Source organism: Bos javanicus, chromosome 15 (assembly GCF_032452875.1).
Source record: "Bos javanicus breed banteng chromosome 15, ARS-OSU_banteng_1.0, whole genome shotgun sequence".
Taxonomy (NCBI): Eukaryota; Metazoa; Chordata; class Mammalia; order Artiodactyla; family Bovidae; genus Bos; species Bos javanicus.
In genome coordinates, this window is record NC_083882.1 from 81,343,958 (window position 1) to 81,359,004 (window position 15,047).

Below are 15,047 nucleotides of genomic sequence, written 5' to 3' on the forward strand. Positions count from 1 at the left end.
GATTTTTGGTAGCTCTGGGTCTTCGTTGCTGTGCTCAGGCTTTCTCGAGTTGCGGCGAGCAGGGACTACCCTTCATTGTGGTGCACGGGTTTCTCACTGCGGTGGCTTTTCTGGCTCTGGGGCACAGGCTCTGGGCACATGGACTTCCGTACCTGCAGCATGGGGGCGGGGGCGCGGGGGGCAGGCCTCAGCAACTGTGGCACACAGGCCTAGCTGGAGGCACGTGGACTCTTCCCAGACTAGGGATCGAACCTGGGTCCCCTGCATTGGCAGGCAGATTCTTATCTACTACGCCACCCGGGAAGTCAGAGTCTCATTTTTTAAAATTCGTTTCAGATGGAATTAATGTTAGCACCCATGTCGTAGATGTCATGAGCATTAATGAAAGGATGAAGGACGTGGCTTTCCACCAGCTTCTTTTTGTTCAGCTGTCTCCTACGTTCAGGTTGGCGCAGCTCGAGCCCGGGGGACAGAGGAGTATCACTGCCTGTACAGCTGTTGGCGGCCAGGGCTTGATGTAAAGGGACTTCCCTCCCACCCCCGACTTGGGAGGTTCCCCTGTGGCCCCAAGGAATGAAGACCTGAGAAGCCGGTACCGTCTTTGTGAGTCTTTCCCACGGATGCCCCCAGCAGCCCATAAGTGTTCTCTTGCCCCTGTTCCTGGTCGACCCATTGGAACAGCAGCTCTGGTACTAGCAGCCAACTTTCCAGAATGTGCCAAACAGGACAGGCCTGGCAGTGACCCGACCACAGGCCATCAGAGCTGTATCAGGCCACCAGAGACCACCGTGTTTTGCAGAGGTAGGGTTGCCAGATTTAGCAAATAAGATGCAGAATGTCTAGTTAAATCTGAATTTCAGATAAACGTCCACAAAAAAAAATTTTTTTTTTAATGTAAGTAGGTCCTAATATTGCATGGGACATATTTTCAAAGAAACTTTTCTTTGTTTATCTGAAATTCAAATCTAATTGAGCTTCTTCCTGTATTTTACCTGGGAACCCTGGGAGGGAAGCTAGGTACGGAGAGGGAAAGCAACTTGCTCGGTTCACACACAAGCCAGGTCTCACAGTGGGGTCCATCGGCCCCCAGTCTCCAGCCTCCCACCCCTCGACACAGATACCCAGCTTTCTGGGTTGTTTTTTTTTTTTCTTTCTGGTTTTGGTTTTGGTTTTTCCAGTTTTCTGTTTTTCACTTAAGGTGAAAGCTTGCTGGACTGGGTGTCCCAGATTCCTTGCGTGTTACAGATAGGTAGAACCAGGGACTCCAGGTAGCCAAGAAAAGAAGGGGAAACAGCCACGGAGGAGAGCAGGGGTGAAATCAGGACCTCAGGAGGTCCAGTCCAGGCTTTATCTTCAGGAGAAGGCTCACCAAGTGAGCCAGAGGCTCTTAGCTATTACATCAAATGGGCACCGCTGGGCCTCTTTCCAGGGCGTTCCTTTAGGGATCCAGTCCAAAGAGCAGTTCCAGGAAGGCAGCTTGCTGGTAAGCTGCAGGTCTGGGACATTTGGGGTCTGGGATGGCTCCATCACCGCCAGGTGCAGAGGGAGCAGGACGCCGGCTGTGCCCAGCTGAGATCTGCACCCCAGCTTCCCCAGCCCGGATCTCCAGGGGCTTTGAGCTGAAATTCCAGGAGGGGGCTGGACCAAGTGGTCCGGCCCAGCCTGATTTACGGGAAACCACACCAGCCCTCTATCCGCCTTAATTTGTAACTGGGCAGTGTCCTGGGCCAACCAATAGCTACGACCGAACCCCCACCCATCGCAGCCTCCCTAACCCTGGGGGACTAGCCGCTGAGTCGGCCCGAGGCAGCGCAGCGATCGGAACTTAGGAGCAGGTTTGTGCTGGCGGATGGGGGTTTGGGGAGGAAGGCGGTCTCCCGTCCTCACTTCCCTCCCTCCCGCAGGCCCCCCTGTCTCTGCGGTCTCTGGGCGTCGCCGGTGCCCCTTCCCTCCCCTCCCCTCCCCCGGCCCCCTCCGATCGCCCCCCTCCCCGCCCGGCCTCATTGTTGAGCTGCAGCGGGACCCTCTAGATGGAGCAGGTGGACCAGCCCCCGGGCCTGGGAGGGGGCTGGGACGAGGGGCCAGCTGAGCCGGGAAAGGGACGCGGTCTGGGAACAACAAAACAGGGGGAGGCGCCGGGAGGAGGCGCCCGGGCGGGAGGCGGGAGGGGGCGTTGAATGGGGGCGGGCTCCGTGGGGGTGGGCGTGCGGGGGGGCCCCCAGACCCCGAGCTGGCACCCGAAGCGGGCTGACCCTGCAGGTCCGGGCTGAAGTCGCCTCCCAGATGGCCTCCAGGCTGACCCCGCTGACCCTCCTACTGCTGCTGCTGCTGGCTGGGGTGAGTGACCCCTGCGCGGGCCAGGCGGGAGCAGGGCTGAGGTTAACCCTTCTGGCTCCGGGGAATTCGAGAGCTCCTCCTGAGATCGACACCAGGGGTCCTCCCACCAGAGTTGAGTACACAGCTTGGAAAGAGCAAGGACTCAGACCCACCTAGGGTCTAATCCTGCCTGGCCCGCCACCCCGTACCCGCTGTGGTGGCCCGGAGCCTGGTACTTAGGCGAGCTGACCAGCCCTGCTGCACAAGGTGGAGAATAAAGCAGAAAGGCGAAGGAGATGGACAGCATTTTGAAACTAAAAAGCAAGAGCTCCTCGTGGAAACCTGAGCTGCGGGGTGAGGGTGGGAAGGCTCCCCCCAGTGGTGCCGGAGGTCAGGGGTAAGGGGTGAGCCAGGGAGAAAGGGGGGTGTTTGGCTTGGCTTGTGCATTCAGTGGGTGTGTGCGGAAGTTGACTTTAGCATTGCCCTTTGAGATGGATCAGATAATGTGGTGGTGATCAAGGCATCTGGAAGCAGAGACCCAAGTCTGACCCCTAGTTTTTCCTCCAGCTTCTCTTAAGACCCTGTGCTAGTTGCTGAATTTGTCTAAGTTATTGGCTTCTTTTATCAGTTAAATGGGATAATGCGGGCTTTCTCTGAAGCAATCCATGGTGAGGCTCCAGGGCAGGCCCCTGTCCTACCAAGCTTTGCCAGGAACAATTCTCTGGTATCCCACCTTTGATGCTCTGGCGGCTCAGTGGTAAAGAATCCACCTGCCAATGCAGGAGACGCGGGTTCAATCCCTGGGTTGGGAAGATCCCCTGGAGCAGGAAATGGCAACCCACTCCAGTGTTCTTGCCTGGGAAATCCCACGGACAGAGGAGCCTGGTGGGCTACAGTCCATGGGGTCGCAAAGAGTCGGACAGACTTAGCAACCAAGCAACCCATCCCACCTTCTCTTTGAGTGTTTGTGTTTAAAGGGGACTGTGCCTCATAATGAAAGAAAGAAAGAAAGTCTCTTGAACCACAGGACAGAGTCACCTCAGATATGATCGTCGGCCCAGGGAACTTACAAGAAGGGGAAAGTGAAGGAGACAGCCAGAAAGGAGGTATTCTCGATGGTGAGTCCATTCAAGGCAACGAGGACTCTCCCACCTTGCCGATAACTAACCTGACCGTCGTGCCAGCCACTGTCACCAAGCCCTTCAGCCAGCCTGCCACTGAACCGGTCCAATCAACCATCCAGCCCACTGCTGAGCCCTTCTGCCCGGCGCCCATCACCTCCTGCTCTGACTCGGAGATCCGCTCAGCAGAGGCGGTGCTGGGGGAGGCTTTGACAGACTTCTCCCTGAGGCTCTACCAGGACTTCTCAGTGTTGAAGAAGAGGGAGACCAACTTCATCTTTTCCCCCTTCAGCATTGCCAGCCTCCTCACCCAAATCCTGCTTGGTAAGAACCCGAGTTCTCTCCAGCTCCTGTGTTTGACGTTCCCTTGAGGCAGGGTCCCTGATAGCTCAGTTGATAAAGAATCCGCCTGCAATGCAGAAGACCCAGGTTTGATTCCTGGGTCGGGATGATCCGCTGAACAAGCGATAGGCTACCCACTCCAGTGTTCTTGGACTCCCCTGGTGGCTCAGCTGGTAAAGAATCCACCTGTAATGTGGGAGACCTGGGTTCAATCCCTGGGTTGGGATGATACCCTGGAGAAAGGAAAGTCTACCCACTCCAGTATTCTGGCCTGGAGAATTCCACGGACTGTATAGTCCATGGGGTCACAAAGAGTCAGACATGACTGAGTGACTTTCACTTTCACTCACTGAGGCAGGGTAGGTATCTGGATATAGATACAGCTATGCCAAAGGAAGGAAGCTGTGAAAATGGGCTGCGTTGGGGGTGGGAATCTTTTTATTCTGGAACTTACATTTATTCTTTCATTTAACAATCATTTAATAGGCACTACTTATAATAAAGGGCTTCCCAGGTGGCTCAGTGGTAAAGAATCTGCCCGCCATTGCAGGAGACATGGGTTCAATCCCTGGGTCAGGAAGATCCCCTGGAGGAGGAAATGGCAACCCACTCCAGTATTCTTGCCTGGAGAGTTCCATGGACAGAGGAGCCTGGCAGGCTACAGTCCACGGGGTCTCAAAGAGTCAGACACGTCTTAGTGACTGAGCAGCAGCAGCAGCAGCATGGCTTATAAAATCCTATGACCTGTGCAAGAGCATGTAAATAAGGTTGCAGCCCATCCATCATGGTTCAGGGTAAGACCATAAGGAAACGACAAGAGAGGGACATAGAGTAGAACCATAACAAAGCTGCTTTTCAGCCATGTGAGCTTGGGTGGATCACTTAACTTCTCTGAGCCTGAGTCCTCTGTGTAAAATGGAAATGGTTGTGAAAGTGAAAAGTGAAAGTGAAGTTGCTCAGTTGTGTCTGACTCTTTGCGACCCCATGGATTGTAGTCTACCAGGCTCCTCAGTCCCTGGAATTTTCCAGGCAAGAGTACTGGAATGGGGTGCCGTTTCCTTCCCCAGGGGATCTTTCCAACTCAGGGATCGTCTCCCGCATGGCAGGCAGACGCTTTACCATCTGAGCCACCCTTAAAAAAAGAAAAATTAGCCCGATAGCCCAGTGCCTAATGTGGCAGGAGGTCAAAAAAGTGTTAATCCCTCCACTTCCCTGAAAGACCACTGTCAAGTCCCCTGGGGTAATTTACCTTAGAAATGGCACAAAAAAGTGCTCCAGGCAATGGAAACAGCTGTTGCTCCAAAGGGGAATTCCAGGAAGGCTACTGCAGCCAATACAGTGAGGAACAGGGGAACCTTTCTACTAGAGTCCCAGAATCCTAACGTCCCTGGCCTGTATCCGATAGATGCCAGCAGCACCCCACACCTCCAGGTGTGACACCCAGAATGTCTCCACATGTGGCCAAGTGTCCCCTGGGATGCACATTTCGTTTGATTGGTTTCAGTTAATTTTGTTATTGCCCCTCCCCCAAAACTGGCTTGAATTTTTTCTCCACCCTCCAGTTATGAACTCCATGATCTTAAAATGAGTAGATTACTTCCTCTCTTAAACCTCAGTTTTCTCATCTGCATAATGGGGATAGTAACTGTCCTTACATAAAAGGGTTACAGTGAAGATTCAAAGAGATACTATGGGAGAAGCACCTATGATGCCTGGAACAAAGTGAGTGCTTGCTGAATTCTATTACTACACAGAAGGTGTGGACAATCAGTATTTAATGATGAACAAGGGAAAGGGAATTGGGCATCTTTTATGAGTCTCTGCTCTCTCTTCTTAATGACGAGCTAGTGTCCCTGGTTACAGGCTGAACCTTTGTAAACCCGAACCGACTAAATAAGAGGTCGTGTGGGACAGGTGGTGACTGGACCAGGCTTTGGGTGACAAGTGGTATTAAAATTAGGTAGGAAAATGCAGGAAGGGAATATTTAGTCCTAGAAAATTCTGGATTGTTCATAATTCCCCCACCCTTCTCTTTCTGACATGTGTTGTCTTTGAAACCATTTCTGGCTCTGATGATACGGGGTTAACCCCCCCACCCCACCATTGCAGCCTGGTCTCCTAACCCTGGCCCCCCTCTGCTCTCTGCTCTTGGCTGCAGGGGCTGGAGGAGAAACCAGGGTCAGCCTGGAGCGCCTCCTCTCTTACCCCCAGAACTTCAGCTGTGTCCACCACGCCCTGAGGGCGTTCATGTCCGAAGGTTTCACCTCGTTCTCTCAGATCTTCCACAGCTCAGGTGAGTGTTAGGGGGAAGGACAGCAGGGGCTGAGCTGGGCCCTCAGGATTTGAGTGGGTGCCTAGCACTGGGGATGGAGGAGGAAATGACAGCCCACTCCAGGATCCTTGCCTGGAGAATCCCATGGGCAGAGGAGCCTGGCGGGCTACAGTCCGTGGGGTTGCAAGAGCAGGACATGACTGAGTGACTAAACCATCCATCTGTAGCACTGGGGAAAGAGAGGACAGAGGGAATGTTAGAACCAGAAGCCGGGGGGTGGGGGGGTGGGGGGGTGAGGGTGGGGGTGGGTGGGGAGGCATGCAGAGCAGGGCGGGGCCTGAGAAACACCAGGTGGCTCCTGGGTGCCAGATAGGTGCCCAGGTGAGATCGTGGGCAAGTCATTTGCAGTCATCAATTTCATCAAAGTAAGAACAGTCCTCTGCATTCAGGAGCAGGGAGGGCTGGAGGGCTGGAGGGCTGGAGGGCTCTAGGCGTGAAATAGACCAAACCATGTCAGTCTGGGGATGCCCGGGTGGCCCAGTGCTGAAGACTGACCTTTCACTGGCCGAGTTCAGGTTTGAGCCTTGTTGGGGAACTAAGATCCCGCCAGCTGTGAGGCCAAAAAACAGAGAAAGTGTGTGAACCAGGGTCAGGGGATCTTGGGACTCCTGTTCTTTGTGTGTTTGTTACATGAATTTGTTGCCATTTACGCATGTTGCATTATTAGGTAAGGTGATCAGAGCAGTCAGTGGTAAAGAATCCGCCTGCCAATGCAGGAGACATGGGTTCGATCCATGGGTCGAAAAGATCCCCCTGGAGGAGGAAAGGGCAACCCACCCTGGGATTCTTGCCCGGAAAATTCCACGGACAGAGGAGCCTGGCGGGCTACAGTCCATGGGGTTGCAAAAGAGGCGGACATGACTTAGCAATTAAACGATAACAACATCAGAGCAATAAGCTTCCAAAATGATCTAATGCAGTTCGTTCAGATTTTGTTCCCCAGAGCCCGAGGTTTCTGCAGAACTGCTGCAGGTGGGAGTGGGAGTGAGGGAGGCTGAGGGGAGGGGGCTGGGTGGGGGGAGGGGATGGGGGTGGGGGCTGGGGCAGCACTTTCTGTGAGACCGGATGGAGCCAGGTGGGCTCTGAACTCCCACCCAGCCTCAACCAGAGCCCTTTAGTGTTGTGGGCTTCAGACATGACTACATTTGAAACCTCAGTTCTCCTGAGCTTAAAAATTACAGGTTTAGTGTGATCCACTTTTAAACTGGGGAAAAAAATTCTGTCTTTTTTTTAACTATAAAGGCAATACTCATTCATTGTTAAAAAAAAAAACAAAACACTGAGAAAATATTGGAATTCCCTGGCCATCCACTTGTTAGAACTCCACGCTTCCACTGCAGGCAGCACAGGTTCAATCCCTGGTCCGGGAACTAAGAGCCTGTGTGCTGCTCTGCGAGGCCAAAAAAAATAAACGAGAAAATATAGGAAAGAAAAAAGAAGGAAAGAAAGAAAACTCATCTTTAAAAAAAATAAAAAAAACCTTCTTTTCGAGATGGGAAAATTATGACTCAGAGGGGTTCAAGAAACTTTGCCTTTTTTACTCATTTGCTATAAATCGAATTTATCCTCTGTCTTGCTAGGTTGGCAGAAAACACAGCTGCAGTCAATATTTAGTATTTAGTTCAGGAAAATTTTTTGTTTCAAACACTTTTTTTCTCTAGTAGGCCTGGGTTTTGGAGAGCAAAACCCAGGAAGTCCTGTTACAACCTTCCACTGAGACTAGAAAGCAGTCTGAATGAAGGGAAGAAAAGAAGAAAAATACGGGCAAATGCAAGCTAAGATCTCAAAGAGCTGCCTTGCTGAGCCACGGCCGCCCAGCAGTAGAGGCCTGGGACAGGGCCTCCTGCTCTCAGCTCAGGGTCCGGGCTACGGAGCGTCTGTCAGAGGAGGGGCTGCAGCCCTGCTCCACACCGCGTTCATCGGGGTAGAAGCCAGCTCCCTCTGCAGGGCTGCTCCTGGAAGGGGAGAGGATGTCCCGAATCTCGAGCCTGCGTCTCTCACCCGACCCTCCTCCCCATCCCTGCAGACCTGACCATCAAGGACACCTTCGCCGAGGCCTCTCAGAGGCTCTATGGCAGCAGCCCGAGACCCCTGGGAAATGACAGCACAGCCAGCTTGGAGCTTATCAATGACTGGGTGGCCAAGAAGACCAACCTCAGGATCAGGCGGCTGCTGGACAGCCTGCCTGAGGACACCCGCCTCATCCTCCTCAACGCTGTCGCCCTGAGCGGTAAGGGGGAGTCTCCCCATCCTGAGATCTTCCTTCCCTTCCTGGTTTGAAACCCACTCAACCCCAAGCTCCACCCCTGGATCCCCGGTACCTGCCCCACCCCGTGCCCACAGAGCATTTAACTCCCTTTCCTCCGGTCCCCACCCGCCTTAGAGTCACCCTCCGCCTGCTCTTCCCTCTAGCCAAGTGGAAGATAGCCTTTGATAAAGGCAGAACAAGCACAAAGCCCTTTCACCTCAAATCCTCTGCCATCAAAGTGCCCATGATGAACAGCAAGAAGTACCCTGTGGCCTCTTTCACAGACCGGACTCTGAACGCCCGGGTGAGTTCTTGGCCCTCCCCACTCCTGTCTCAGAGCCTCTCGCGCGTCCTGACTTCCTTTCTGCTCTGGCTCCATTGGTGTGGGGCGCACCCTTCCACTGAAAACCCATCTTCTGTCCTGCTTCCATCTCTGTTTCCACCCTATCTTTTCTCCTTCTCCCCCTCTCCAGCCTGGGCCAAGGGAGGCATTATATATTTGAGGTTGGAAAGCAAGATTCTAGTTTCCTCCTGCGTCTCTACTGCGTCAAATGGCAAAACGTGAGTCGTGTTCCTGTTCTGTGTCTTGGTTTCTCTTCCCAGTCAACCCACCAGTAGACCCTGCTTGCTTAGGAACTCCTGTGTGTGTCCCGGTGTACGCATGCATCTGTGTACATATGTGTGCACATGTCTGGGTATATCCATGTGTTCATGTATGTAGTAAATGCATGCGTGTGCATGTGTTAAATGGCTTAAGTTCCTTGGCAGAAATTGAACAGTATGATTTCAGTGAATGAAGAGGGAAGGAAGAGAGACCAGATGTTTTCTTGGTTTTCTTCCTTATGTTGTTATTTATTTCTTTCTTAAACTTTTTACTTTGTCTTGGTGTACAGCCAGTTAGGGCTTCCCAGATGGCTCAGTGGTAAAGAATCTGCCTACCAATCCTGGAGATGCAGGAGATGTGGGTTTGATCCCTGGGTCGGGAAGATCCCCTGGAAAAGAAAATGGCAACCCACTCCAGTATTCTTGCCTGGAAAATTCCATAGACATAGGAGCCTGGTGGGCCACAGTCCATGAGGTCACAAAGAGTCGGACAGGACTGAGCACACACGCACACACGCACACATGCACACACTCATAGCGGGTTAACAATGCTGTGATAGTTTCAGGCAAACAGTGAAGGGACTCAGCCCTACGTGTGCGTGGACCCTCTCCCCCAAACCCCTCCCTTCCAGGCTGCCACGTAACACTGAACAGAGTTCCTTGTGCTGCACAGCAGGTCGCTGTTGGTTTCCCATTTTAAATATAGCGCCATGCACATGGGTGACCAGATATTTCTGCCTTGTTAGGGTAGCAGGGCACAGACCTATGAGACAGGGAACAGCAGGAGATGCCCAGTGATGCGGGGTCAGGCTGAGAAAGACAGAACCTGTTCTGGAACATGCCAGGGCTGTTTCCACCCTGGAAGCTTTCCTACCCTTTCCCTCTGCTGGACCCTCTGCAGGCAGATTGTCACATACCTTGTTCCTCTGGCTCATCTGGTGTCAGCTAAAAGGTCAGCTAGGTGGAGGAGACCTCCCCCTGCTTAAAGTCGCCTCCTCCTCACCCTGTCTTATTCCTAATAATGTTTTGTTACTAATATATCCATGGACTGTATTGTCTTTGTGTTGTTCAGTTGCTAAGTCGTGCCCAGCTCTTTGTGACCCTATTGACTTCAGCACGCCAGGCTTCCCTGTCCTTCACTGTCTCCCAGAGTTTGCTCGAACTCGTGTCCATTGAGTTGGTGATGCCATCGAACCATCTCATCTTCTGTCACCCCCTTCTCCTTCTGCTCTCAATCTTCCCCAGCAGTCTGCCCTTTGCATCAGGTGGCCAAAGTATTGGAGCTTCAGCTTTAGCATCAGTCCTCCCAATGAATATTCAGGGTTGATTTCCTTTAGGATGGACTGGTTGGATCTCCTTGCTGTCAGAAGGACTCTCAGGAGTCTTCCCCAGCACCACAGTTCAAAAGCAGGGTTCTTACCACTATCTGAATTACGTTGTCTATTTGCCTATTTAATTGCAGTCTTGTCTATCTCTCTGAGATTTTGTGATCAGAGACTTTCTCTCTCTTTTCCCTACAATATCTGAGGGCCGAGAGCAATGCCACATATAATAAGTGCTCATTATGTTTGCTGAATAAATGAATGTTCAATGGAAGATGCTAAAGGGAGCAACTCACTCAGAATGAGTGGCTAGGAAGATGTCACAGAAGTGGCTACTTTTGACCACTCTTAACCACCCATGCCCTTCTCCACCTCTCCATCCATCCATCCCCACCCATTGGCTTTCAGCATTGCCAACTGTTTAACAGAACCAGAATACGTGTGCAAGGCAGAGAGCATGAGGATGCCGGGCAGGCTTGGGCCATCACTCTAACTCACAGTATTTGCGGGGAGAGTATCAGGGTGAGGGATTTTTAATGACAAAGGAGGAGGGTTTTTATGCAACCCCCCTCCCACTCTTTGGGTTTGGCCAGGTGACTTAGCTGGTAAAGAATCCACCTGCAAGGCAGGAGGCCTGGGTTTGATCCCTAGATTGGGAAGATGCCCTGGAGAAGGAAATGGCAGCCCACTCCAGTGTTCTTGCCTGGAGAATCCCATGGACAGAGGAGCCTGGCGGGCTACAGTCCACGCGGTTGCAAACAGTCGGAGACGACTGAGCGACTAACGCTTTCACTTTCACTTTCCCCACTCTTTACAGTTCCATGGGTTTTAAACAAATACTTTATTTGATATGGGCGTCCCTGTGGCTCAGCTGGTAAAGAATCCACCTGCAATACGGGAGACGTGGGTTCGATCCCTGGGTTGGGAAGATCTCCTGGAGAAGGGAATAGCTACCCACTCCAGTATTCTGGCCTGGAGAATCCCATGAACTGTATAGAGTCCATGGAGAAGAGTATAGAGTCTTGGAGAAGACTCTTGAGGGTCCCTTGGACTGCAAAGAGATCAAACCAGTTAATCCTAAAGGAAATCAGTCCTGAATATTCATTGGAAGGACTGATGCTGAAACTGAACCGCCAATTCTTTGGCCACCTGATGTGAAGAACTGACTCACTGGAAAAGACCCTGATGCTGGGAAAGAGTGAAGGCGGGAGGAGAAGGGGACGACAGAGGATGAGATGGTTGGATGGTATCACGGACTCAATGGACATGAGTTTGAGCAAGCTCCAGGAGTTGGTGATGGATATGGAGGCCTAGTGTGCTGCAGTCCGTGGGGTCACAAAGAGTTGGATATGACTGAGATGACTTTCACTTCACTTCACTTATTTGATGTGGTCACATTAGAAATTCAAAATCAAAGTTTTACTTAAGCTTTTAAATTTTTAGCTGAAGTTGCTACATTATTAATCATAATTTTTTATAAAACACTTTCATTTGTTCTTTAATTAAACCACATTGACCAGATTAAACTCCTTTAAGCCATTGTTTCATTTACAAATATGGTTAATTAATCTTCCCCTAAGCATTATGAGCTTATGTATATACTTTATAAATATACTTGGTACGTTTGGCATACTTGATTTTCTTTTTTAACATGTTAAATACTTGACTGGACAGAATCACACCCCTGTTTGTCCATATCTTGTGGCACCTGAAGCCCACTTGTGAAAATTAAATCTGAAGAGTAAATCAACTTTCAATCAACATCTCAACTTTATTCTCAAACCGAATGCACCTATCCTACCCCTCTTTGTCCAAAAGCATGAAGCTAGCATGTCTGACTCTTAAAAATTATACACGCTATTTTAAATAACAAACACAGATTACTCTGAACTTATCACCCAGCGTTCATACTATAGAATTGCTTTATTCTGTCATTCCCATACTTCGTTCTAAATTTTCCTGGGATTTAAGGAGTATTTCCCCAATGAAGGGGGTTAGATTTACCAACTCAAGTACGCTAGGGTTACTAGCTGGAAATTTCAAGGCCAGAGCGTGGTGATTTTGGTCAGAGAGGCGAGGCCCATACCAGGATGTGGAGGGCGCAGCGTCCGGCCAGCACCCGGTGCAGCCCCTCTGCCGACAGCGCCCGAGTGGCTGTGCTCATCCCGTGATACAGCAGTGTGCAACCTGCTTCTTCTGGGCCAGTTTTTCAAATTCCAACAACTGACTGGTTTCAGTTAACGTCTTCATCGCCCAGTTGAGTTCTGCATTCTAGATTATTCTTGTCCGTCTCTCAGCCTCGACCTTAATGCCATTTCAGTGATAGTCTCTTCTGTCCTCTCCGTCTGGGGTTCCCTTCTTGGCACTACTGACACTTTGGGTCAGTGATTCTTCGTATAAGGCGCTGTCCCCGGCCCTGCAGGACTTAGGAGCGACCCTGACTTCTACCCCCTAGACGCCAGTAGCACTCTGAGCGCCCGTTTCTGCCAGCTCCGAGCGTTACCAAACGTCACTGGGGGCAAATCATCCCGAGTTGAGAACGCTCGTGTATTGCACTTGTGGCTCCTGTACTTCTCTCCGACTTTTGTCTGGCCGCCAGTTGTAAGTCTTTCTACCAGCAAACTGCAAAGGTAGGCTGGGATCAGCTTGTATACCATGTTGAATGCCAGACCAGGAGGTTTATACCTACCCTCACAGGCAGGGAAAAGCCATCCAAAGTCTTTGAAAGGACAGACCTGATGACTCTGATGGTACATCATGTGCTTTCTGCACTTTATGCACAACATACGTGAAAGGAACTGGGCTCAGAGGTCCCACTGCTTGCCTGGATCGCACAGCTCATCAGTGGCAGAGTATGGGTGTGACCTTCAGCCTGTGAAATCAGAAACTCTAGCTCATTTCTCTGCGTCTCACCAGCACAGGGCCAGACCAGCGCTGTTTGCCTACCTGGCCACCCCATCTTGTGGCAAAGCCTGCGAGCCTAGTTCTGGCTCCTTCCTGAAACAGTACAGACTGGAGACCAGCCTCGGGTCCCAGAAGGTAGGGGCCAGGAGAGAGCAGGGCAGGACGACTGATAAGGTGCGTCTCTTCCTCTCCAGGTGGGCCGCCTGCAGCTGTCTCACAATCTCAGCTTTGTGATCCTGGTGCCCCAGACCGTGAAACACCATCTCCAAGACCTGGAGCAGGCTCTCAGCACCGCCGTCTTCAAAGCTGTCATAAAGAAGCTGGAGATGACCAAGTTCCATCCCACTCACCTGACGATGCCTCGCATCAAAGTGCAGAGCAGTCAGGACATGCTGGGTGAGTCCTGGCAGCCCCGGATTGATCCTAGGCCCCCAGAGGGGAAGAGGTTGTGTGTGTGGGGGGGATGGGCCTTAAAATGTGGTCAACACTGTCTTGAGTATTTTTCACATCCATCGTCTCAGGTTGGGCTTCCCAAGTGGCTCAGTGGTAAGGAATCTGCCTGCCAATGCAGGAGATGCAGGAGACCTGGGTTCGATCCCTGGGTCAGGAAGATCCCCTGGAGGAAGAAATGGCAACCTACTCCAGGATTCTTGCCTGGAGAATCCCATGGGCAGAGGAGCCTGGCGGGCTACAGTCCATGGGGTCACACAGAGTCGGATGACTGAGCAACTGAAGACAAATGTATGCCATACATATCCCTTCGTTTTCTTTTATCAAACTTGGTCTCCTAATAGATGATCTCATTTCCTGATCTCATTTCACGCCCTGGTACGTGATGTCATTTGAGAACGAACGTCCTCCTTCTGATTCGTCACCTCGTTTCCAAGATCCTTGTTGATGAGGAAGCCGAGGCATCACTTGTCAGGGTTTTGGGGGGCTTGTGGCCAGGCCTCTGACCACTTGAGAGGAAGTGGTGACTGGAGTGCAGATGGGCCCACGGATTAAGGAGCCCACGAACGGGACTGGAAGGCACACTGTAGTGTGATTACAATTCGATAACCAAGGAAGAGGAGGAGAAAGAGAGGGTTGGAACTTGGGATCAGCCCAGGAAATCAGGACCCATGTCTCCAACTGCTGAGGTTTCCGTGCTGGTCTTTTTTGGTTTTGTTTCTTAACGTAATATTTTAATTTTAAAAGTACTTTAAATGACTATTTTTTACATTTCACTTTTTATAGTTTTTAGAGGTTGCTTTCCGTTCACAGCGTCTGCCGAACGCGGGCTGCGTCCCCGTGTTGACAGTCGTGCAGGCCTCTGACGCGTTGTTTCCCCCATCTGCGCCCTAGATTACTTTGACTTCATCTACGACATCAACCTGTGCGGGCTGACGGAGGACCCGGACGTGCAGGTGTCTGGGATCCGGCACCAGGCCACCCTGGAGCTGACGGAGAGCGGGGTGGAGGCGACTGCGGCCTCGGTCGTCTCCGTGGCCCGCAACTTGCTGCTCTTCGAAGTGCAGCAGCCCTTCCTCTTCCTGCTCTGGGACCAGCAGCACAAGTTCCCGGTCTTCATGGGTCGGGTGTACGACCCCAAGGGCTGAGCCCGCCCTGGGGCCTCAGCTCACCTAGCTGCAGCCCGCTCTGCACTTGCCCCTCCCCACCTCCCACCTCAGGCCTGCCTCCACCCGAAGGGCTCCCCTGGGGTCCTTCCCTCCTCCCTTACCGTGACCCCTCCAAAGCACTTTTTGCCACCTTCTCTGGTACAGATACAGCGGACTTCACAAATAAAACCTGGCAAACCGTGACTTTCTCTGTCATTGTCTTTCAATTTTACAGGACGAGGGCCTCCATGGCCCCTGTAT

The 15,047-nt window shown here is 51.8% G+C and overlaps 1 protein-coding gene across 1 annotated transcript; it reads left to right on the top strand.

Moving 5' to 3' along the window:
* Positions 1-1,528: 1,528 nt before the first annotated feature.
* On the top strand, positions 1,529-14,990 carry SERPING1 (serpin family G member 1). The gene is made up of 8 exons (XM_061381546.1): positions 1,529-1,835; positions 2,260-2,337; positions 3,344-3,761; positions 5,938-6,072; positions 8,138-8,341; positions 8,524-8,663; positions 13,383-13,584; positions 14,533-14,990. The coding sequence occupies exons 2-8, from the start codon at positions 2,284-2,286 to the stop codon at positions 14,784-14,786; spliced, it is 1,407 nt and encodes a 468-aa protein (XP_061237530.1). The 5' UTR covers positions 1,529-1,835; positions 2,260-2,283; the 3' UTR covers positions 14,787-14,990.
* The last annotated feature ends 57 nt before the right edge of the window (positions 14,991-15,047 follow it).